The sequence below is a fragment of the Triplophysa rosa genome, linkage group LG16 (assembly GCF_024868665.1).
Source record: "Triplophysa rosa linkage group LG16, Trosa_1v2, whole genome shotgun sequence".
Classification (NCBI taxonomy): domain Eukaryota; kingdom Metazoa; phylum Chordata; class Actinopteri; order Cypriniformes; family Nemacheilidae; genus Triplophysa; species Triplophysa rosa.
This window is the reverse complement of record NC_079905.1, coordinates 15,129,154-15,154,340: the sequence shown is the minus strand read 5'-3', so window position 1 is coordinate 15,154,340 and position 25,187 is coordinate 15,129,154. Positions and strand designations below refer to the sequence as shown.

The 25,187-nt window shown below is 37.9% G+C and overlaps 1 protein-coding gene across 3 annotated transcripts in view; it reads left to right on the top strand.

Moving 5' to 3' along the window:
• Positions 1-1,659: 1,659 nt before the first annotated feature.
• Positions 1,660-25,187, top strand: part of fam49al (family with sequence similarity 49 member A, like) — a 25,749-nt gene continuing 2,221 nt past the window's right edge. The window contains exons 1-10 of one of the 3 annotated variants that reach the window (XM_057354665.1): positions 1,660-2,112; positions 12,750-12,841; positions 15,997-16,077; positions 19,608-19,729; positions 20,241-20,346; positions 23,012-23,148; positions 23,365-23,442; positions 23,532-23,648; positions 23,801-23,880; positions 23,982-24,108. In XM_057354665.1, the coding sequence (XP_057210648.1) occupies positions 16,008-16,077; positions 19,608-19,729; positions 20,241-20,346; positions 23,012-23,148; positions 23,365-23,442; positions 23,532-23,648; positions 23,801-23,880; positions 23,982-24,108 (837 nt within the window). In that variant the 5' untranslated portion in view covers positions 1,660-2,112; positions 12,750-12,841; positions 15,997-16,007. Of the gene's footprint in view, positions 2,113-12,749; positions 12,842-13,749; positions 13,970-15,996; positions 16,078-16,569; positions 16,650-19,607; positions 19,730-20,240; positions 20,347-23,011; positions 23,149-23,364; positions 23,443-23,531; positions 23,649-23,800; positions 23,881-23,981; positions 24,109-25,187 lie in introns of those variants that run through there. The other 2 variants (XM_057354664.1, XM_057354663.1) reach the window with 2 other exon arrangements.

Sequence of the window (25,187 nt, the reverse complement as noted above, 5' to 3'; positions counted from 1 at the left end):
GGATGAGATCTGTTTGGTTCCTGACGTTGTTCCAAATATCTTCTTTCATCTTTGTGTTTAGCAGAACAAAGAAACTTATACAGGTTTGGAAAATTTTGAGATTAAGTAAATTATGACAGAATTTCCATTTTGGGGTCAACTATACCTTTAAATCAGCTTGAAATTGTCCTAAATTTATGAAAATAGCGCAATAAAAAATTATTTATAAAATGTTCATGTATTTTCAAAATGTCAAAAAAGAGATATTGTTTAGAGATTTGCAAGTTGGGTGTAAAATAACATGAAAAACAAAATACATTTCAGTTTACAAGAATGTTTACAACAAAAATTCATTTAACTTTTTTTGGCGCCTCAGCTGGCAGAATATTATAGTTTTTTTGCAGGTATTTTTTATAGTCTATAAAAACGATACAGAGGAACGATTTTGATGCGATCGCTTTTAGGGTGATTTTTTCCAGTTGATGACTGATAAAACATCAACAGCCAATCAAAATTCATTAAAATTTAAAGTGCTCACACATTTCAAACTCCAGTGTGCGAGCTTAGAATAAACAAGTCCCGCCTTCCAATAAAAAGAGCCAATCATCAAATGCTAAAGACTGATGATTCTTTGCGGGAGCGGCTTTGTACAGAGTGTTGCGAAATGCGAAACTGGAAACTGACATTCTTATAGCAGAATTTAAGCTTAAGAAACTGAATTTATGGTACAGTTGATGTACAGATTTGGTTGTAAATATTGTTGCCAATTGTTATTGTAAAGACATCAGTCTTTCCCCATTAAAGCTTATAGAACTTTAGTCTTGAATTACTAAAATAGCAGCGTTTCAAACATGGCTGCCGAATGCGGTGACGTCCCTAAAAGAACTTTGCTATCAATATAGCAAGTCGCATATCATTGTAGGCTTTTGGCTATAGTTAAAAATGACCCTTCAAAGTCACAACTGTTCCAGTTTTATTTCCTATATCAACACAGGAAATCAAACTGCCCTTGACAAGCAAAGAATATTATTGTCAAATAAATGTTGCCATCTGCTTCATTTACATAAAAACTAATTTATATACAGATGTATGTTGTATATGCAAAAGTATGATGCCTTACAATGTTCAAAGCAAACAGTGTTTGATCATCCATTTAACCATATTTATTGCAACTGCGTTGTCCTACTTAACTTGGATGTAAACTGTATTTTACATCCAAGGCATCTTCATATCAATTTCAACATTGGTGAGCGAATCACTGATGTTCCATGGTCCGGTAAACCGTGGGCTTGCTGCATGCCAGGCAGGTTGAATCTTGAGTCGACGGCAAACAATAGCTGTTCGGCTCATGTGCCACAGGCCACTTAGACACGGCTCATTTCACCATCCCCATTGCCACGGCGACTCGCCACCATCCTTGGCCCTTCTTGGAGGGGCTCCGTCTATGTCACACACCGTCACAAACAAACACACACACACACACACACACACCTGCTGTTGTAGCCCGAAGGAAAAGAACCACATACCCCCCACCCCTATGCACACAAACAAACACAGCTCATGGAAACTGTTCCCTCACATACTCGCACACAACCCACCCCCCAAAAGAGATGTCAGTTGAGTTAGGGGGAGGGTGTGTGAAGGGGATAGTCAAGCGGAGGTCTTTGTGGGATGTCGAGCGAGAGAGATAGAGGAGAGACAGAACGAGAGAGAGCGCGTGGAACAGAGCGTTCTATTTCTCAGAGATGAGCAGCTGCTAGGCAGACGCTGTCTTGAAAGCAGAGAGACAGTGAGAGAGACCATTTGGTCTCTGATCGCGAGAGCGAGCGAGAAAGAGAGGGAGGGGGAGAGAAAGATAAAGCGAGAGAGAGAGAGAGAGAGAGAGACACACACACACAGCGTGAGGTTGTGGTTTAAGCAGGCACTAGCCGTGCGTTTAGGGAAACCCACAGACTCAGCTCCCTGGGATAAAAGACTCGTTTCTCACCCCTTTCTTTCACTATTTAGATCCTCCAGAGAGCCCCTACTCTTTTTTCATCCTTTTATTTTATTCCCTCCATCTTTTCTCATCCTCCTGCTTTCGCCTGCGGAAAGAGCTGGAACGCTGTGGTCTGCCTGAAACGCGTCAAACCGGTAAGCCGGATTGCTATCCATCTCTATTCCTGTCTGTTTTTGACACTATTTCATTCGTTCAATGTCTTTTCTCCGGTTCAGCCGTTGGATTGAATAGATACTGTTCAGCCGAGCAGGCTGCATTGCCTAGGTGATGCTGCGCCGGCATCCGTCGCAGCCGGTCTTTATTGCGCTCGGATGCAGGGGAATGAAAGAGAGGGATTGGAGGAAAGAGAGCGTGATGTTCTAGTTTCCAAGCCCTGAGATCGGTCAGCTGGGGCTCGTCCTCTTTCACTGCAGCACATGGCACCCAATACACACACTGACACACAGTCACGCACACGCTCTGTCTGCATTACCCAGTTGCATACAAACACCTTTTTTGCATTAGTACACAGCTCGAATCAATATACAGCTTCTTACATTAACTAAGGCCGGTACAATGTGTTATGTTTATCCACCCTTTTAAGCACATACATGGTTTATCGGCTCTATTTTCCATTTGGGGTTACATAGCTTGATGCTATCTTTAAGAAATGGCATTTTATTCCCATGTGACATTTGTGGAGGCATTCGGTGTAAATGATGAACCGCACAGGGGTTATTACTGTAGCCCGCATGTCATCGTATGTGATGCACTGTGTTTTAATGCTTGTGCATTCATCTTGCTAAAACAGAGAGAAAAATGAATGAAAGGTTGAATGGAGAGACGAACCGATCCTTTTTCAACCGTCGCTCGCTCTCGTATACATGAGGGGACATTGAAGAGATATTTCACAACTGAGAGGGGTCAGAGGCGGATGTATGAATGAAGCCCCTAAATATCAGGTCATACATGTTTACTGTACCTCCCTGTCTTCTGTGTGTGAGGTTACTAAGAGGGGAGAAAGAGATGGATATGTGTTCGGTTGTAAGACCACTAGCGTGTTAAAAGAAAGACTTTGGGCTGCAACAGAACGTGTGATTTTCTGGTAAATGATGTGCAGTGGTGGGTTATTGTGGGTAATAACTGCGCAAAAACATTGTTATCAAGTGTACAGGAGATTTACGGTACAGCTTGTATTTCACTATAAGTTAAATATACAACCTAGTTACATTGAGCATAAATAACCATTCAAATGAAAGAATAGATGTATAGATCATAGGCACCTTTTAAACAAAAAAATGTGAATGATTTTATTTTAAAATGAGATAAGATAATATAAAGTAACGTGTGTCGGTACCACATGCACCTCTCCTTACTGCAAATATGTGATTCTCCCTCATATATAATCAATCAGAGCCCGAAAATGTATTTACTTGTCTGTTGCTAGGACACTCCCTTCGAACATTTTCTAGGAGGCCTCTGATTGGCTGCAGCCAATGATGCAAGTTTCTCACCTCAAATCTTTCCCGTTCGCCCATGGAAACATGCCTGTCTGCGTTTCATCCTTTGCTTCTCTGTACCTCTCCATCAGCGACTGTCTGCACCTCGTCTCCGTTCCAAGCCTCTCCTTTGCTATCTTCACACCAGTTTCTTTGTTAGGCTCAACATATAGCCAGAAGAATGCTTGTTATAGAGCAGACCTGCGCGGTGCAATCCTTTGTTGTTTTCAGATTTCTTTTATCTAAAATTGATATGCAAGCAAAATAACTGTTTGTTCATTGTCAAAATCTGCGTGTGCGAATGGCAAACATTCAGACCACAGCTTTCGACACAAGTGTTATAAATGTGGTGTACAGTAAGCGGGTCAGGGTGGGGGTTCGGGGGGTGGGTGAAGTGGCCAGGAGCTGGACAGGTCACAGAGCGTGGGAATCAGGTGGGCCTGGAGGGTCAATAAAGCATCCTGGCTAACCTTGAGACGAACTTCCGCTGACATTGCTGCAGCTTGTCCACTACCTGCATTATCTCGAATGAACGCCACTTTGTGTTGGTTACCTTAAACAGAAATGTCATGTGACTAATGTTAAATGATGTCCTGACAGATCGGCGTCATAAGAAATCCTGCAATTCAAGGCCCCTCACCAGTGACTAATCTGAACCGTGACATTACAGGCAGCAAACATGAAAAACATTAAAAAAGCTACTGCCAATTGCAGTAAATGGAAAACTTTCATTTTCCTCTGGAATGCTGCATACATTGGTCGATTGTCTTGAAGAACAGCATAAAATTGCTTTTGCTTTACCTGCAGTCATTGAAATGAACTTGCTCTGTGATTTTGGTGTCATTAATATCCATGGGCACGTTGACATGCTTTATGAAAGTCCTAATAGATTAACTTTAAAACCCGAGTTAACCTCAAGGCTTTATGTTAAACAACCCGAAATCAAATCTAATGCAATTGATAGCCTCAATTGGCTTGGCCACTCCTTTCAGTTCATTAAAAAGTGGATTGTTAAAGGTCCAATGTGTAATTTTTTGGAGGATCTATGGACAGAAATACAATAGAATATACACAACTTTGTGTTCAGATGTGTATAAAGACCTTGCATAATGAAGTGTTCAGTTTTTATTACCATAGAATGAGCTACTTCTATCTACATACACTGCGGGTCCCCTTACTTGGAATTCACCATGTTGTTTCTTCAGTAGCCCTAAATGAGGTGGAGTGAACCTTTTCGCCAATTCGCAACCTCACCACTAGATTTCACTAAATTTTCATACTTTAATGTCTACAGCACAATCTCTGTCGAAAAACCTTTTAGATCCAAAGTTGAAAGATTATAGAAGCGTTTGGAATTGTGTTAATTTACTCTGCAGACCACCATCTAAAGCTTTTTAACATTCTCAGTTTTAAAAAAAATGCTATTGTATAAGTTATTATACTTGTCTGATGCCATCTGGTCTCACTGCACATACACTTAAATGGCTTACAAGAACAATATCACAAAATTTGCTAATGGATGGTGTGGCATATTGATGAAGGAAGCTTAAAATGTGTCCCGCTGACGGAGATCAGGCTCTTTATCAAACTTTCTTTAATATGAATGAAAGATATTTTATCTGCTCATAGCTACAATTCTGTTATTGCAGTGCAAATTTGGTAAATGATGTTCAGAACTGATCAGCTGGAGAGAATTCAGGCGATCCGACCAATCATACGTTCCCCCGTGAGTGACCGCCATTTTGTCCGACAAACAAACCAGTCCAAGAAACCTGCCGTAGTAGAGCTTTGGTGATTAATATGAAAAAAACGCTTTTTCATTATTGTAATGGTAAACAGAGAAATATATACCCAGCTTTAATGAACGTTCACAATATAACGATAAACGATAACTAAGTACTAACTTATAAAAATCATTCTAAATGAAGGAGAATAGCGGAGTTCACATCACAACTATACTAATACAGATAGGAGTCAAGATATTGTTGGAATCATTAATGTAACAATCACAGACGGAAGCGTTTGGGGAGTAGTGTTTTAAGGCGTAATATACTACTTATTGATATATTACTTACATATTACAAGGATGAGCATGCTGGCAAGATGTGTCCCTGCGATGTGATGAGCGCACCTTCAGCCTTCAGAGAGCAGCATTTGCAGTGACATTTTAAAGGAAAGACGTTTTCAGCAATGAAGTCGTAAAGCAACAGCTGTACTGTGTTTGTTGAATTTAACACAAATAAAGATTAAGACACTGATGGACTGTTATTCTTTTCTAGCAACAGTAATGAAGGGGGGCGGGGTTTTGCGAAGGGTCAATAATGATTGATTTTGCAATTCTCAAGATCAGTATCTCAATCCATTTTGGCACAAATCCTTCAAACAAATGAAACTCCATTTGCTCTTGGACTACATAAACTCCATTATGCATACAAAGGAGTTTATGTTCAGAACTGAAAGAGAGCTGTTACGAGAAGTGTTCATTGTGACCTGTGGCCCTAGTTTGATTTCCAGCCACTGCTTGATGTGCTGTATGAGATAACTCATGTTTTATATAGCGTATAGAAACTAAATGTTGCTGCAGACCTGATGCACGGTTTAAAAGAGCATTGCATATGAAACGAACAGGTTTAAAAGAAGCAGATTTGCAAGCTTTTGCACTTTATGATGAGTGCATAACCGCCTATTTGCAGAGCTCTCTACAATATGAAGATGTGCTGTGGTGAAAGACTGAGAAAATGAACTGATGGACAGTATGCACAGAGGCACATTTCTATCTTGTTTTTCAGACAAAAATATGCAAACATTCCTAAACAATTTACTTACATTTATTTGAGCAGTGTTATTGTGTATGACTAGATTGATGCTTTTATGGTTTATAACTTGAAGCAAGTGTATTTTGCTTACATCCCTGGCAAATGATTTCTTGCTTTAACTGACAAAAATGGATTTATCAAGATTTAACCAGCAGGGGTAAGGTTTTGTTTCAGTGTGTTGTGCAACCTCTTACAAATGCAATTTTCTTAGATTTATTAAGATCTCTAAAGCACATTTAAATAACTGGAGTTATGGACTGATTTTTTTAAACCGCAAGGTGAAACAATGACAAATGGCTTTCAGTATTACGTCACGTGTCACTTAATTTCCATGTTTTGTAGAGCAGATCCCTCACAGCCATATGAAAAGTATTATTATTTTCAATTTGCATACGCAGTATTAAGAGATAGAGACGTTTGTTTGGCTTACGGTCTCCGAGTGGCCCAGTGGCCCAGAGGAAGTGATGCTGGTGCTAATTCCTGAAGTAGAGTTTCTTATCTTCTGCTATCTGTCTATCAATCTTCCCCACATAATCAGACCAGAGAGAAGAGGGGAAAGTGCTCCCAGACGTAGCACATAACGTTTTGATAAGCAAGAAGAAGCTTAATGAGACAGTTCATCCAAAAATACCAATTCTGTCATCGTTTTTTCACCCTAGTGTTGTTTAGAATCAGTATATGACTCTTTCTTGTGTGTATATATTTTGAGAAATGTCTTGGTGGTGGTTTTGTGTCCATACAATGGAAGTCAGTGGAGGTCAGTGTTGTTTGGTCACCAACATTCTTTAAAATATCTTCTTTTGTGTTCTGCAGAAGAAAGAAATTCATACAGGTTTGGAATGACATGAGGGTGCACAAATGATGACAGCATTTTCATTTTTGAGTGAACTGTCCCTTTAAGGAGGTCGGGTACTAAACTAAGACATTAGTCACATGTGTAGAATAGTTTTTTTCAATTAGATGGCCAGTGCTATATTTAGAATCTGATTTTGATCCTTGACCTTGAGCAGGTGTGCTCCACACAGGGAGTAAGAAAGCAGGAGACAGTGAAATGGGAGAGATAGACAGAAGCTGGCAGGTAGACCTTAATGCAGCGTTGGTTTCTAGATGAGCTGCCAAAATGGCTCAATCGCACCAACTTGAATGTTTTGTTTATCAGTCTGAACAGGGCAAAAAAGCCACAACGCATGCGGTTTGTGCCAGTGTTTGTGGGTCATTTTATTCTCCTAATGATGCTTTTCAATTTCTGCTGACAAAACAGCTGCTTAAAACCATAATAGCAGTTCTCAGGGGATGTTTTGATTTTTAAAAACAAGATCAAAATGGGCCCGAGGGTAGAATTTGGTTATTAGGGATCGGGATATTGCAGTTGTGTTGTATTAATGGGACAATTGAGCAAGACAGTGAAATCACAAAATGCATTCGTCTGATGCCAGTTGTTCGTTTGATGTCGGTCATTGTTGAACATAATGCTTTCCTAATCAGCCTCTAAAAATGCAATTCATTACAAAACTCCAAAATCTAAAGGCTCATTTAGGTGATTAATTAAATTCAAGCCATCAAAAGAGAAAAACGACTTGAGGATCTCGGCGATCAAGATTTTTGTGTCCTGTTAGCCCTTGAGCAAAGGCACACAATGCTAATTTGCAATCAGTCCGCGCGCAGTTCTCCGGTCCCAGCCTTTTTTCTTCCTGCTCGGCGGATGGATGGACTGTGGGGGAGGGGTTCTCTTCCATGTATCACTCTCCCCTCTTCCTCTTCCCAGTTCTTGCATTAGCATGTCTTGTGTGGTTCTTCAGTACTGGTGTAGGCGACAAGGGGTCGAGCATCACCGTCCCTGTCAGCTGTATTATCAGATTTCCATTTGGTCGACGCTGCCACTTCCCATCAAGCCCAGAAGCGAACTCACCGTCAATACGAATTTCTCTTTATAGACCTGCCATGCTAGGCTAATGCTATCTCCAAACTATATCTGCTATAATGATGCCTATTAGGAAGGTGGACGTCTCTGGAAGGGCAAAGTGTAAAAGAAGAAGACCATTTACAGCTGGAAAGATCTTCTCTTCGTGAGAGGAACAGAACAAACATCTGACCATTAAATAGAAGGAGGGTCACTAATTTGCTTTTCAATCCAATGGACATTAGACAGACGGTTTATCAGATTTCTATACGTTCTGTTATTTCTGGAGATAAAAGGTTATAGTGATTTACAGTATGTGACTCTTTATTCTGTGGAACACAGCAGATATTTCAACAGATTTCAGTGGTTTTGTGTCCTTACAATGGGAGTCAATGTCGTTTGGTTACCAACATTCTTCAGAATATCTTCTGTTGTGTTCTGAAGAAAGTCAAACAGGTTTAGAATGACATGAGGGCGAGTAAATAAAAAAAAATAGGCGAACTGTCACTTTAAAGAGGACTAAAGTGCAAATAATTTGACTCATTTTATTTAATGTAAAAAATAAGGTAAATTTAAGGTCAAATATTTAGCAACATTGTTATATGCTTTTGTCGTTTGATTTTATTATTGATTTTGTTATGTTGCTATATAAGATTAATTCATTTTAATTTTGTTTATTATTATAGTTGTAGTGCTTTAAACTTATTTCAGTTTATTTCTGAGGCAACATTTCAGTTTTTTGTTAGTTTATTTTTTTCACAATCATTTTTAGTCCAATGTTTTATTTGATTTCAATAAACAAAAACGCTTTTAACTCGATGTGGACCACAAAGACTGTCGATAGTTGGTGAATTGTTTTGAACTCAAAATATTTCTTTTGAGTACAAATATAGTACATTATCAACATTTTTCAGCTTCCCTAGTTCCAAGTTCTATCAAATGCTACAAAAATCTATTAATGAATATCCAATGGTGTTTAATTAATGACATAATAAAGCAATAAGCCCCAAGAAGCAGTGGGTTCTTGGGGCTTCGCTTCACGTCGTGCCACAACGCCCTTAGCTGTTATAAAATGCACTGTAACTCACTCCTTCGCGGGGCTTATTGCTTTTATAAAATGGTTATTCCATATGCTTAGCAAGGTTTCATAAAATAAAGTAAATAAAATGATATTTAGGCTATGAGGTGCGGTCAGCCGTTATATATTGGGGTATTTTATAACGGCTTAGAACTCCGCTCAGCCAATCAGAATCAAGGACCAGAACTGACCGTTTTATAAATTAATTTAATGAAGTTAAATGAACTGAAATGACCGCATCTGTGATTTTCTTCTTTCAGTATTCTATTTGTTGTTCAGATGAGATGTTATGTTTGGTAACAAAGTTTATTTTTTCTTACAATACACGTTCTTGTTTATTGCCAAGTAAACATCCACTCTTTGAGATGCATCAAACAGATTGAGATACAGAGTGATCCTCTTGATACAGCATCAGTATTATAAGTATCGATGAATCACAATTGATCTGCCAATTTCTACTTTGTTTTTATTATCGACACACACATAGACACACTATACAAAATAAATAATAATAGTCAAATAACACGCTTTTTTAGGATCATGCCTTGCGGCTTGTGTGCATTTTAACTATATTGTGAAAGTATTTTGATAAAAGCCTGTGGAATCATGTGCGCCGCTGTAGCATAAAGTAACCATATAAATAAAAATGATAAATAAAATATGGACCACAACTCAAAGAGGCGGCTCATTCAAGATTAATAATGTGTAACTTGGTTTGAGGCTTTTACTCTAGTCTGGGGTGTAGTAAAAGCATATAGTATATACTGTAACACACACACTGCCTGTGCTGTTATTCCCTCTCTTTTTTCTTGTGCTGTAGCCTACATCTGAAGTTTTTCAGTAAACAGTACTTTCACAAACTTAGAATCTATTCTCTGTTTACTACTCCGGCTCCATCAGTGTAATGGATGTACAAATAGGTCAAAACTCATCCCACTTTTGACAAAAAATTGCAGAAAAAGTCTCTCTGAAAACGAGCAGAATAAGAGTACAATATTTGGCAAAGTATTAGTATCTCTTTGTTAAAACATTAAGGTCCATCTAATGGTCTGAGAAAACCTGTTCCAATTCTGAGAGAGATCTTCATAACAATGCATGTCTTTTGGATGAAGTCATTTTGACGTGACCGTGACCTACAGCAACATTGTTAGGACGTCAATGCCAGAGGTCAAAGGTCACAACTGAATGCTTGACCTTGCTTTGTTTACCGTGACATGAACATCAGAGAGACCTACATGGTACAAATGGTTCCAGATTTCATCCTGTGACATTTAATCTCTCCTTTTCTTCTGGGAGGTGGACAGATTGATCTATGCACTAGATATGGTACCAAAGTCCCAGGTGACCCTGAATGACCCCGTTCTCAGCACAGTCATGATGTCTGATGTCCTCTAACACTACAATGATTTCAACAACACATGCGCTGGATGACAACAAAACACTGCATGCACAATATGAAAAATTATACTGTATATGATAAATGACTTACTGTCGCAGATGCATAAATGACCAAATATAGTTTTCCGGAGTAAATATTGTACATGTGTGAATAGCACTGGTCACACAATGCCACAAGAGATGTAGTTTTGATGAAGTAGGTTCAAATCAGTCATAAAGCAACAGCCGTGAGCATATTTTTTGTGCACCGCACGCTCTCTTTAGATTTATGAGGGACATTGCCGCATAATGCATTCGACTAACCTGGTCTTATCTGAAGTGTTGTACTGGGGAGTGTCCTGTACACACTGTCTCTGGATGTGATGATAGATTGGTGGTCGTGCCACTCAGGAAATGAAGCAAATTGTGACCTGTGAATAAACATGTCACAACAATCTCTCCCCAGAGGTTAATCACTTGACTGGCTGACAGACTGGGTTGTGCGTGTGACCTCAAGAATCTAAAATGGTCAATTAGTGTTGGTTGTTCAAATTCAAAAACTGTTCCATTTACAATGTGGAATAGTAGTATAGACCACTTTGCAGGATGTAAACCCGTTTTGTTTTAATCTCACATATATACAGTATTTAAATGTTAAAGGTATTCGTTTAAAATTTTGATTCGGTTATAAACGTTCTGTTGTATTTTGTTCAAACGTTTGTGTAGTGTTAAAACACTGAAACAGGATTTTCTTCTGGGCCAGCGTTGTTTACGTCTTCCAAAGTGGTCTATAGAATACTGGTATATTTTGGCATCTCAGTTTAATTGTGAGATAGGTGATGACAAGCATTCAGTAACCCACTGCAATTTAACTAATGGAATTTACAAAGGGGGGTATCAATTACACAAAATTCCTCCTAGACATGATGAATGGATAAGAGAAAAGACCCAAAACACAATTTGAAATTCAAAATCATAATAAAAGTTCTGTACAAAATTTGATTTTGATTATCATAATTCCAAATTCAGTGGTTGAATCGTACACAAAATGTCCATATCATACTGTATATAACCATGACATTTGAGAGAAAAATATAAGAAATTATGTTTTGCTTATATATTCTATATAGATATAAAATATTTGATATGTTTTTATATATTTATACAGAGCCTCATAAAAAATAAGAAACCAATTCAAAATGTTTTTTTATTTTAAAACGTACTATTTATAGGTATTTTTTAAGGTAAAACGATCATTTTTGTTATTCTGTGAACTAGTAGCAATATTTCCACCACATTTCAAATAAAAATATCGTTTCTATTTGCACTTATTTGCAGAATATGAAAACTGGAGAAACAGGTCAAAATAACAGAAAAGATCCTCTGTATTTTTTCAGACCTCAAATACTACAAAGAAAACAAGTTCCTTTTCACTTGTAAGCAATACAAGGGTAATATTTATACATGTATTTAGGGAAAGTTCAAAACTTATTTTTTATGTGATAACCTAGATTTTATCACAGTTTTCATGCGTCTTGTCATGCTGTCAGTTTTTCACATTGCTGTTGGATGACTTTATCTCACTCCTGAGGTTTGATTTTGTTGAAATCCAACAGACACCGGACTGAACACAATGCATCTAGAAATGCTGATTTGAAATGAAAATTTGGAATGGTATCTTAATTTTGTCCGTGGCTCTATATGTAGAATTTTAGTCACAATCAATTTTTCATTGCAACTTCATTTTAATGACAAAATTCATTAAAAGTTTTAAACTTTTCGTTTTGTTTTTGTTTTTTGTTAGTAATTTGTAATTGTAATATTTTTAATGGTGATTCACGTTAACCTATCATTACTGTAAAATGGTATTTATTTATCAGGCCAACTGCCCATTTATTGCCTGGCAATAAGTGACAAAACTATAGACAATAAGTGACAAAAACTATAAGTGCCAAAATAATGTGTCTACTCCAAACGCATAGTATAAGGAAGTCATATATGTCATACATTTGTTTTTCATTTCCCCCATGTTTCTCTCTCGCTCTTTTGTATCTCCATCACTCTCATTCTCAGCCCTTTCAGCCAGTCTAACCCTGTCTTTATTTCCTGTGCTTTCTTTCAGACACCGGAGGCCGATGCTGTGACACTACAGGAGAAACCAACAGGCTCTCATTTGATGCAGTGAATTGCTCCCTGAGACAAACGCAAGCAAAGGTACAGACCAAAACAAATCAACAATTGCAATAGCCAAATGGCACCATGTGTGAGAAAAAGATGATCAAAAAAGAACAACAAGCAGGCAAAACATCAAGCCAAGCACAGGTCGTCTAAAATCACTGGATTCTGTCGCTTTGCAATGCAGCAGATTTTCTCATCACATTCAACACAAACAGCAGAGTCACAAGTCTAATCAAAAATAGCTTGTGCTGTACCAACAGATGCCTTGTGGAAGCATTTATAGATCTTTTTTTCTTGCGTTGCAGCACTGCCTGTTTGATAGCATCTCCCACTCACCTCAAACAGATATTTGAGACAAAAGCTTTAGTGTTTAAGTTATGCAACATCCTGGATGCCACATAAAAAATATATATGCATTTCTGGTCTGGGTTGCAGCGTAAGCACAAGTTATTGCTTTAGTTTCTGCTTCAGACGGTTGAGATGAAGGTTAATTTTTAGTCGGCCCATCACGAGCGTCATTTCCTTATAACATCAAGTTGAGTTTTTCAGTCCTCAAGCACACTGGGACTGTGTTCTCAATGTAACATTTAGATGTACAAAGTAGGTACAATTGAATGTTTTTAGTGTAGTCTGAAATAAAGCAGTTTATCATCAGAATGCTATTTTCAACCCACAAAATAGGAACAACAGATTAGGGATGTTTTTGACTTTTTTCTTTTATTTTAAATTCAGCAGAATGGATGTTTCATACACAGGAAACATGTTAAAGCCGTGGTTAAACCACCGCACTAGTAGTCTAACCTACTCACCCCAACAAAACCAAGCGTACACACACAGACACACACACAGTGACACCTCCGAGAAATGGTTTCACCAAGCCCATTGAATATAAGCAGTGCCTTTAAATAGCAGTCAGAAAAGAGAAGTGTGAAAGCGAGATGTTGAACGCAGAGCTGCAGAGAGGATCGCTGGTGAGGCTGACACAGTTCCTGTGGGGCTTCACGGCACTAATCGCGTTCAGACGGACTGCATGCGCCTGGGTGCCAGAGATATTGGAGAGTTTATTCAAATATAATAGATATACTGAGAGAAGAGCGAAAAACTACAAGGACTAGCAGTGAGAATCAAAGGGAAGTTGGAAGAAAGGCGACCTTTTGTAGGCTGGTAAGTAATGGGAGACGATCAACCTTTATGTTGAGTTGACAGCAACAGCAACAGAACGGTTTATTGGTTTTTGGTTTATTAACAGGTTGTGGTAGATAGATAGATAGATAGATAGATAGATAGATAGATAGATAGATAGATAGATAGATAGATAGATAGATAGATAGATAGATAGATAGATAGATAGATAGATAGATAGATAGATAGATAGATATAGATAGATAGATAGATAGATTGGTTGAAAGCCTCTGATATAGAGAGAGAGTAAGAGAGCGAGAGGCAATGTGGTCCACCCATGGAAACAGGATTCTAGTAGTGGTTGCCAGGAGACAGGCAGAGGAGGGATGTAGTGCCTCTTAAAGCGATCAACGGAGAGGAGCCATCTTTGCTCTGTGTGTTAGATGCATGGAATAGTAACTGAAAATGACAGATTAGCTTCTCAGAATTTCCCTAATTGTTTGGAGTCATGTTAATCCCCACCAACGTTTATCTGTGTCTGAATACCATTTTGTTTGATATTACTGTCCTACGAAGAGAATATTACTAGGACAATCCGTTCCATTAGCTTTACATTGTTGACAGAAACTGAATTGAGCAATGTGATCTTTTTCATGCTTGACTCATTGTCGGTTTTTACTAGCCAGCTGCCATTATGATAGAGTGCCGCAAGGATAACGTATTTTGTAGGCCAACCAAGATAGCGTTCCCTCGATCAAAAACCAATGTTTTTTTCCCATTGACTTAAAAGATCACAAAACAATGGCCTCTGTGATTGACAACGGTTTATGATTCTTTTTTTAAGCCTAAATACAATCGCCAGAAGTAAAAAGCTAACATATCCCTGTTGAAAGTCTTTTGAGAGTCTGTTGAAAGTCAGTTTTGAGAGGTTATATCTTCTAAATGAGAATTTCGTCAGCGCGTAGGAGCATATCAGTTTATTGATGTCCTTAAGGCTCACTAATTTTTAATAAAAGGAAAGAAAACTTTCATTTTGATTTCACTGGGGCTTTAAAACAAACCGATAAGTAACTACTCTGTGAATGAATCTTCATCCACATTTTTGAGATTTGTACCCGTATTGCGTTATATGTGAGATTTTAATATGTGATGACGTTTAACGTCCCTGGCAATCTCTCTCGTGGCATTTTGCTACTTGTTGGCAACCCCCGTTTTTAAGTCATGGTGAAGCTTTAAACAAACATCAAGCGGATTATTAGTGTTGTGTTTTATATTGTAAAATAAAGCATGAAAATATTTAGAGCTTATTTAAGGCAGTTAAGCAAAAACCCATTCAAAAAAACATGAACTTTGGGGCAATGGAACCAGAAATGCTAACTTGCGTTTGGTGTTTTGCATACAAAAGCACATCATCCCTGCGGCACTCTGTAAGCACCATGACATTTAGTTGGTTGGTTTATTGTACAGTATATCTGTCACGTTACAGTATATCGGTTTGCCCCGCCCACAACAAAAACCATTGGTCCATAATCCTGCACCTTATAACTGTCTTTCAAACATGAAATATTTTCAGTTTAGCTATAATAGCACAGCATTTACACTTTTAGTACAGACAACTTGATTATGTCTGGATAGGACATGTGTTTTAATATTTTTTATGTGTTTTTAGAGTTAGCGTGAGCTCTCTGTGTTACATAAAACGTATAATACTAGTAAGTGAAAGCCATTCTGTCTCTTTTCACCGCATAATGTATACACAAGTGCTGCATTGCAACAAGCAAGAGAAAACAATAAGACGGATAAAAAGCACTGTAACATCTCATTAGCATTTCTAAAGTCACATTTATAGATCCAGAGACTGCCAAGATAACGCAAACTCATTTACAGCATTGAGTACAAGGTAACAATAGAAAAAACATTATTATTTTGTTTAATTTGTTTAATACCCTTTGGGAAAAACCCCACAGTGCCAACTCCCTCATATACACCACAATAATCTCAAAGTATTTCTGATCATGAACGATAGGTTGTATTGTTTTGTACTGTATGTATTTGTTTCCCTTGTTCAGGTTTGCTGGCCATGGGGAACCTCATTAAGGTCCTTGGCAAGGATTTAGAAAACTGTCCTCATTTTTTCCTGGATTTTGAAAGTAAGTGTTTAACTGGCGTAAGGTGTGTGTTTCTGTGTGCTTGTGTGTGTTGTTGGAGATGGATGTCGTGTCAGGGTTGGAGTACGGACAGCAGGTGCAAACCCATCCTCTGTGTAGATGGTGACTGGCATTAGCACAGAATGGTTATGTTTTTTTTTTGTTTTGTTTGTTTGTTTTTTGGAGAAACTGTTCTTTTTTGCTCTCTCATTGTAGCTGCTTTTATGAAGGATTATGATCATCACTACATCACCAGAATGTCATGCATTGTATTCTAGAGAGAGCGAAAAGAACACGTTTACATTGTGATCCATCTGACCATGCCACCATCACCCGATCCAGCCCCTCTCCTGGCCCGAGCAAGATCCAATCCCTACGCCCAACCTGTACATCCCCCAGAATCCACACACATTCACATAAACACACACCCGACACCAGAGACACAAGTGCCTCACCTCCCATGACCCACGTGCCTCTCCCTTCTCTCTCTTCCAGGGGGATCATGGGAAATCTCCTGAAAGTGCTGGCTTGCAACGATCTTGAGCATGGCCAAATAGTTTTCCTTGACTTTGAACGTGAGATCATCAGCTTCTTATGTTTTGAGTTTTGTTTTCTTTCCCTTTTAATCATGGTTCCTCTTTAACCACTGCCCTCTTCATTTTTCACTTCCTGTTCCCCAGCCATCCCTCTGTTTGTGCACCAATGCCTGGCATTCAGTGCTTTTTTTGGTGAATTCAATTTGTGACGTGACTTTTTTGCATGCTTCTCCAGGTACGCTGCGCTCCTCGAGGCTAAAGGCCATTTTATGAATGCCAAGCTTTTTTAGCAGTTGAGAGTGGGATGGAAAACAAGCAAAATGAATCACTGTCATTATCGCCTATTTTCCGTGCAACACTTTGCAGATTTGTAAAGTGTGTCGGCTCCGTAATCTGTTCCTGTATATCCTTTTGTGTCTGAGTGTGCGTTTGTGTGCGTGCGTGCGTGCGTGCGTGTGTGTATGCATTATTAACCAGTCTGAAGGATTTAAGGAAGTGGGAATGGAAGCTGCCTTGTGAAAGGGGAGCCTCAATTTCCTTGTTCTCTGATGTTGTGTTCCCTTTTAACCTACCTAAGCACTTCTCTCCTTTATGAGTAATCTGTCTGTTTGTGACATCTCAAACAGACACATGCTAACCTCTCCTGCTTTATGGGGTTATTAAAACTCTGTCAAGTGTGAGCGCCCTGAAGTCTTAGAGCGGTCGTTGTCCAGTTTCTAGAATAACTAAGGCAGACAGTTAATGATGGAACAAAAGTTAAGGCAGAACAAATAATGTTATTTAAATTGGATGTGATCTCAAAACACTGTGGCACAAACTTGTCATAATCTCTCATTTAAAGTATTTAAAAAATATTAGGTAAAAAGTGGACAACAGCCCCTCTGTTCATCTGGACAGTTTCATATAAATTTGTGACAGTGAAACAATGGTCACCTCTGTTACACAGCTCTTGATTATTTTTTCTCACTTCTGAAAAAAGATGTGTGTCATTTTAATGCCGTTCCAAAAAAATTATTATTCTCAAATACAAGACAATACATGGGACAGAAACTGAATATTTTAAAAACACGTTCCAAGATCAGGTTAATTGTATGTATACATGTACATTGTGAACAAAAATTGGATGTGAATTTTTATAAAAAGTTGGCTTTATTTACATTGAAAGTTTTCAATTTAGCACACATATTGCATGAAAGTAGGAAAGGAAATGTATACATTTGTATAAATTACAAAGCATACATTATAAATAAATGTATATTGCTAATATAAATAATACATAATACCAATATTTAAAAGTTACAATATAAATTTTAATTTACTGTATGTAAATGTTGTGTATTTTTTTGACATTGACATTTTCTATTTAAAATATTTTTTTTCTATTCAAAAAAACATTTTTGTAAGCAGAGTTTAGTATTTCTGTAGTCATTATTTAACAATAATAGTAAATAATTTATTAATAATAATAATAATAATAAATGCATTATTAATCGTCATGTTAATATTAATGTTTTTTAAAGCCGAACAAACAAAAATCTACAAATCTGTATTTTGAACAATATTATTGAGTAAATGATTCAATGCTTCATTCAAAACAATACTTTGACAATTATTGGTTGCAACTTTTGCAATATCTGAGAAAATGTCACTGAATGTAGTGGTTTTGTAGTCATTTAGTAACCATTAAACACTTTACTAACCAACACTTCGTAATCAAACAAAATGAATCTTCATGAGATTGACTACCAGCCCTACAGGTACACTTTCATCATTACTGTAGCATTTCTCACATTTCTATTACCACCAATTTACCACAAAAAAAAGTTTTTCATCAGAAAGGTTGTTTGAAGATCACAGAACAACACAAACAGCCCCTTGAAGTAACACAGCTTTGAAGATCCTAGTGATTGCACTAAAATGTAGTTTGTTGTTTGTTTGCAAGAGGCGTAAATACTGATGTGTGTTTACTCAGCTGACTGCACCACCACCATCAGTCACAAGCATCTACATATTCACTCAAACAAACACACGAGCAGAGACGGATGTACAGAGCGTTCAATACAGGGAAATGCATTATGGTCCTCTGATAGGGGTTATTGCCTCCATCTACAGCCCCTTCATCTGTGAGGCATAAGGGAGTCAGTGTGTTATAAATCAGACAGAGAGACATCCTCTGTCGGAGGATCACTTATCATACAGAGAGAGACTTTGGGAGACTAAGGAAATCTGATCCACATTAGACCTTGAATGACTGCATTACCCAAAATGCCTCCTGCTGCGGTTTTAGTACCGCATAGCGTTAGCTAAAACGTCAAATTTAGCCACAAAAGCCAAATAAACAGAAAAGTGAAAGTAGATTAAATGAAGTCACCCAAAACTTCTATAAAACTTACTGTATGTTGAAAATTCATGTGACTTAGCTGTCCTGCATGCCGTGTTGAAAGCTGACGCTACACTTTAAACATATCCTAACCTAGCCAGCAACTCCGTATGAATCCATTTAATCAGTTTCCCACGATTTAGCCTTTCATCAGCATTTTCCAACAGATCTGTTAATATCAACCCCGACAAATCCAGACACACGCCGACACAACCTAAATCCTGCACTTCAGACCCACAATAACATCTTTAATACCAGATTAATCCCTGTGGATTTATGGTTTCCATCTTTCAGGGAAAGAGCTTTTTCCCTCTGGGTGCCAAAAAAACGATAATCCAATATTAACCACCAATTTAACTCACACCACAAAGTCCTAAAGCTTCTTTATTTCAATTATTCATCCAGTTTTAAATTACTGCATTGGACTAAACAACAAATCTAAATAAACCAAATCGGTAGAACAGGACATGACATCAGCATGTGTGTGACAGAGGTGATAGATAAATGTGGTGGGCCAAGGAGTTAAAAGAGGTCAGTATATGATCTTGTCTTGTGTGTCTTGTGATGTCTTGTGCACACTCCGCATGATCACCCCAAAATCTGATTTCAACCCGCAGATGCCCAGCCCACAGAGGCAGAGACGGCTGTGTGGAACCAGGTTAGTGCCGTGCTGGAGGAGGCTCATGGCATACTGGCAGAGTTGCAGTCTTATAATGGAGCAGGACAGGAAATAAGAGAGGTAAGGCTTGACGCCACGATGCTGAGGTGGTTGCCAGGGTGTTGCTATGTAACTGCCTACTGATGTGAATCAGATGAACCCACCCACTTGTATTTATGCTATTCTGGTTATTAAAGGGATAGTTCAACTTAAAATTTAAATTCTTTCATCGTTTCCACATCCTCATGTCATTCCAAACCTGTATGAGTTTCTTTCTTCTGCACAACACGAAAGAAGATATTTTGAAGAATGTTGGTAACACTGCCTTCCATTGACACAAAACCACTTAAACAATTCTCAAAATATCCTCTTTTGTGTTACACAGAAGAAAGAGTCATAGGCAGGTTTTGAACAATATGAGGGTGAATAAATGAAAGATTTTTTTATTTTTGGGTGCACTATGCCTTTAAATATGGCCTGGATTGATGTCTATGGCACTTTAAATATAATAAACACTAATAATAATGGCTCATGCTAGTTCCGTATCTGAAGCCTATCACTTTAAAATATTCTCCTATGTCCTTCTCTTCAGGCTATTCAGAACCCCAATGACCTCCAGCTGCAGGAGAAAGCCTGGAACGCAGTCTGCCCCCTGGTGGCCAAACTGAAGAGATTCTATGAATTTTCTCTCAGGCTAGGTAAGTGGGCGGCCATCTTTTTCCATTCACACCTTCTGTATTTACAAAACGCACTGGCCGCAGAGCGGCGGAGAAGCACGCAGGCGTCCAGCTTCTCCTCCTATGCAGCTGACCTCGTACACGGTTGTCATGGCAACCGTGGCAGTTGCGCATAGATGCAGAGCTTTCTGCCTCCCATGCAAGCTGACAACTTAGTACTCTCAGTTTAGTCGATCGGTTGGCAGTGCTGATTCGTAAGAACCGCAGATCTACGACCAGACAGATAACACGGAGATAAACTTTCACTGCTGCACTGTGGCATCGCAGTGACTCATGAGAAATAAAGACCCGCCCTCTTCAACACATCCCGGTATCCGCATATCAGAACGTCTGGCTGCCAGTCGGGTTTCTCGGCAGGTCCCCAGATAAAACATATCAGCCCCTTTATTTATAGTAGTGCTTCTGCATATTTCATGAGAGGGAAGGATATCTCCTCTGGAGACACGTTTAGGCATACTAATGACATTCAGAGACGGCTCAGGTCTGATGAGGTGGCTGGATGTCTTCTAGTCACAAATGCTGAGAGCTTCACACCAGCAGCCTTTTTCACCCAAAAATACAAATTCTGTCATCATTTACTCACCCTCTTGTCATTCCAAACCTGTCTGACTTTCTTTCTTCTGCAGAACACAGAAGAAGATATTTTAAAGGAAGTTGGTAACCGATCAGCACTGGCACGCATTCACTTCTATTGTATCTATTGTATGGACACAAAACCAATGCAAGTGAATGGGTGCCAGTTAACAACATTCTCCAAAATATCTTCGTTTGTGTTGTGCAGAAGAAAGAAAGTCGTACTGGGTTGAAATGACAAGAGGGTGAGTAAATGCTGACAGAATTTTCATATTTGGGTGGAGTATCCCTTTAATAATATTACTGGCATTTCCAATACTATATGCATTATATACCAGCACACCCTAGAACATGCAAACACTGCATTTGAGGGTCATTAACACTTGAAAGCACTGCGGTTCCCAACATTTTTCCGTATCCAGGCAACACTGATGGGATCACAGGTTCCCACGATAAATTGCAGCAATTACAAAAATACAAAAGGGAGGTGTTGGAGGTGGATAGGATAGTAATTGTTTTCCTGGTAACTATGGAGATACATACACAAATCGCAGCAGCACATTATTGATACATTATATGCAGATGGATTACTCACACATGTATGTTCTAACTTGTGTGCTGATCAAGGGTATTTTAGTTTATTCAAATTAAAACTAAGCTTTCTGTTTATTGAAATCAAGGGTATTGGCCTAAAAATTATTGGAAAAACGAATCGAAATTGAAATGCTTTTTAGAGTGAAAAGCACTCTAAAAAGTTTAACAGCGATTTTACGTGAAACAATTTACGCTAAAAAAATGTCTAAAAATCAAGCTGAGAAATCAATTAAATATACTGTTTAAATTGTGTAAATTTAAGTAAAAAAATTAAGTAATTCTGAGTAAATTAAATATTTCTATTAGAATTCATCACAAGTATTAAGTGTATATTAAAAATATAATTAGTTAATTAAATACGTATTTAATTATACTTATAAATACTTATTTGAACCTGACTCTAAAAATAATACAGTGGCTTAGTAAATTCACAAAAATAAACAGAAAAAACATTAAATCATTTAACTGATTTTATTTCAGTGGGACATATAAAAACATCCAACAGTTAATTTCTCTAAATTTAACATATATTATTTAAGTTTATTTAAGGCTCTAAATTATTATTATAATAATAAACGAAAACAAAACAATATTAAAATAAAACACATTAATCTTATATAGCAACATAAAAATAAACAAACAAACAAAAAATACTAAAATGACAAAACCATATAGCAAAATTGCTAAAACATTATCTACAATAACATAAAAACTATAAATAAAAAAATAAAAAATAATTGAAAATAATAATAAAACTAACAGCAAAACTATACAGTAGTTATCTTATAACTGCAGTACATTCAAAGTCTTGAAAAAAATCGAAATATATTCAGTCTGGTCTCATGGGAGTTCGTAACTGTTTTACGAAGTGGCTATTTCGCATGAATTCATACAAAGTAACTTGTACAAAAATGTATGATTATTAGAAAGAAGCAACAATGAAGCTTGCCATGAAAGCTAACGTCAAAGGCAGATCATACCAAAAAGGAAACATGTATACGGATTATCAACATCATTTAATCACGAGTTACGAATTGCCATTCAATTTTGTTGACCGCTTTGCATGAGAAACCATTTGAAATGTACTGTACGTCATTATTTTACTTTGTCTGTGTTCCTGTAGCATCAGTTGATAGCAAATAATGCTAGCAAAACCATGATCGTGGGTTTGATTCCCACAAAACAGAATAAAACATGTGCACTTTGAAGCACTGTCAGCTTCGGTCTGTATAAAAACAGCAGGCTTGGAACTACAGTGATGAAATAATGACACAATTTTGGGTAAACTATTCCCTGCGAGGGCAAAGGTGTTGGGTTAAATAGCAGATGATGAAATATTTTTGGAAGGCTCTAAGAATGATGATGGCAATAAGAATGAATCCGAGAGCGTTAAAACAAAAGATAACCTTATTCAGGAAAAACGACTGCATTCAAATCCGGATGTAATATCTTCTTTCAGAGAATGCTCTGCGCAGTCTCCTGGAGGCTCTGACCAGCCCACCGTACGCCCCCATGCAGCATCTGGAGAGAGAGCAGGCCCTGGCCAAACAGTTCGCAGAGATCCTGCACTTCACCCTCAGCTTTGATGAGCTTAAGGTGAGCTGACTTCAAACACAAACTTATCTTAACTTTCATATGAGTGTGCTGTGACTTCTGCTGAAATATTAAAGTAGCTCTCAAGTCAGCCGTGATGGTCTTAAAAAGGAAACAAGCAACTTTTAATCTATTGACCGATCTGTCTGTAAAAGTGTCATCTTGAGAACGGATGTCTCGGCTATCCTTTTTAACACTTCTAAATTCTGTCGTTGCTAGATGACAAATCCAGCCATACAGAATGACTTCAGTTACTACAGGAGGACCATCAGTAGGAATCGGCTGAACAACCAGCAGGTAAAATAAAAAAACTGCAGAAATAAATGCCACATTTATTTACATTAATACACTGCACCACAAATACAAGATATGTGTTTGCATTATAGTTAGAGGCGGAAAACGAAGTGAACAACGAAATGGCCAATCGGATGTCCCTCTTCTATGCCGAAGCCACACCCATGCTGAAAACCCTGAGCAATGCCACGACTAAGTTTGTGTCAGAGGTAAGTAAAATTCTTATTGAATCCTGTTTAATGGCTTTAGGGGTTAAGAATAAACTTGCAATGGATCAGCCTGTTAAAAGGTGTTGAATAGTTACATTGTCGCCCCCTAGAGGCTGTTATTAGTATGGTGTTAATCCACATGCATGTTGCAGAACAAGACTTTGCCAATCGAAGACACCACAGACTGCCTGAGCACTATGGCCTGCGTGTGCCGTGTCATGCTGGAGACTCCGTAAATTCCTCTAATTCAAGTCCTCTCAATAACAGAATGAACATTGTCGACGTTCCGTTTTGCTAAAGTGCTTATTTATCAACATTATTTTCTGTGTGAAGGGAGTACAGGTGCCGTTTCACAAACACAGACACCATGCTGTTCTGCATGCGCGTGATGGTGGGCGTCATCATCCTTTATGACCACGTTCATCCAGTCGGTGCCTTTGCCAAGACCTCCAAGATTGATGTAAGACAGAGCTCAGTAGTTTCACATACTGCACTGTGGCCCCGAAATGTGTCTGCACCCTGGACCTGGCAACACAAAAGTGTCATTTATTTTAGAGAAAGATTGCACAAGGAATCTTATCTTTGGTTTTAAATTATACAATATAACATAATTTTAGACTTAAATGTACTTTATGGGGGCACTGTGTGACAGTTAGCACACATGCGACCAAGTCTGAAAACCCAGCTAAAGTCATTTTAGTGATTTTTGGCTTTCTACATAAAATCATCCAACATAATATCAAAAACATTCTGTGAAAATATAATCTTGATGTCTTTAATATTGACCAGGCCAAAGATTGAAATCATAGTGAAATCAATGGTTGAAATCGAACTTTGATGCTCATTATCCCAAAATATGATTATGAGACTTTACCCTGGATTTCACAGACAGGGTCACATATTGTGTTTTATTATTATTATTACAGTATTATTATTTGACTGTTATCCTATTTATTATTTATAAAGAGATGCAGCATAACAATACATATGCAATAGCTGTATGAGACTATTACACAAATGAAGTGGTTTCTTAAAGGAACAGTTCACCAAAAAAGATTACAAACCTGTACGACTTTCTTCTGTGGAACATAATAAAAGATGTTAGGCAGAAAATGTAAGCTGCTGATGTTGCCAAACTCTATAAATGACAAATATGGTACCTTAATGGCACATTTTATGAAGAACAATCCTATTCACAATCATTATATAGAAAAGAGCAGCCTGCATATTTTTTCCAAAAATCTCCAGTCGTCTCCAGTAATGACAATAGGGTAAGAAATAAATGCAAGTATCTATTTAATAGAGTTAATAAGATGTTAATGTTTCCTAATTTGCAAGGTGCTTTGGATTAAAAACATCTGTGAAATGAATAAATGTAAAAATAATTGTGTTGGAACAGAGCTGAAGGGGTTGGTTGTGCTTTTTTAGTGCGTGGGTGGGCATTTATGGTCACGGTCAGGGGTGAGGGAAACAAGGTGCTGACCTTTCTTTAAAGCTTCTTTAAAGCTTATTTGTGCATGCGTGTGTGTGTGTGTGTGT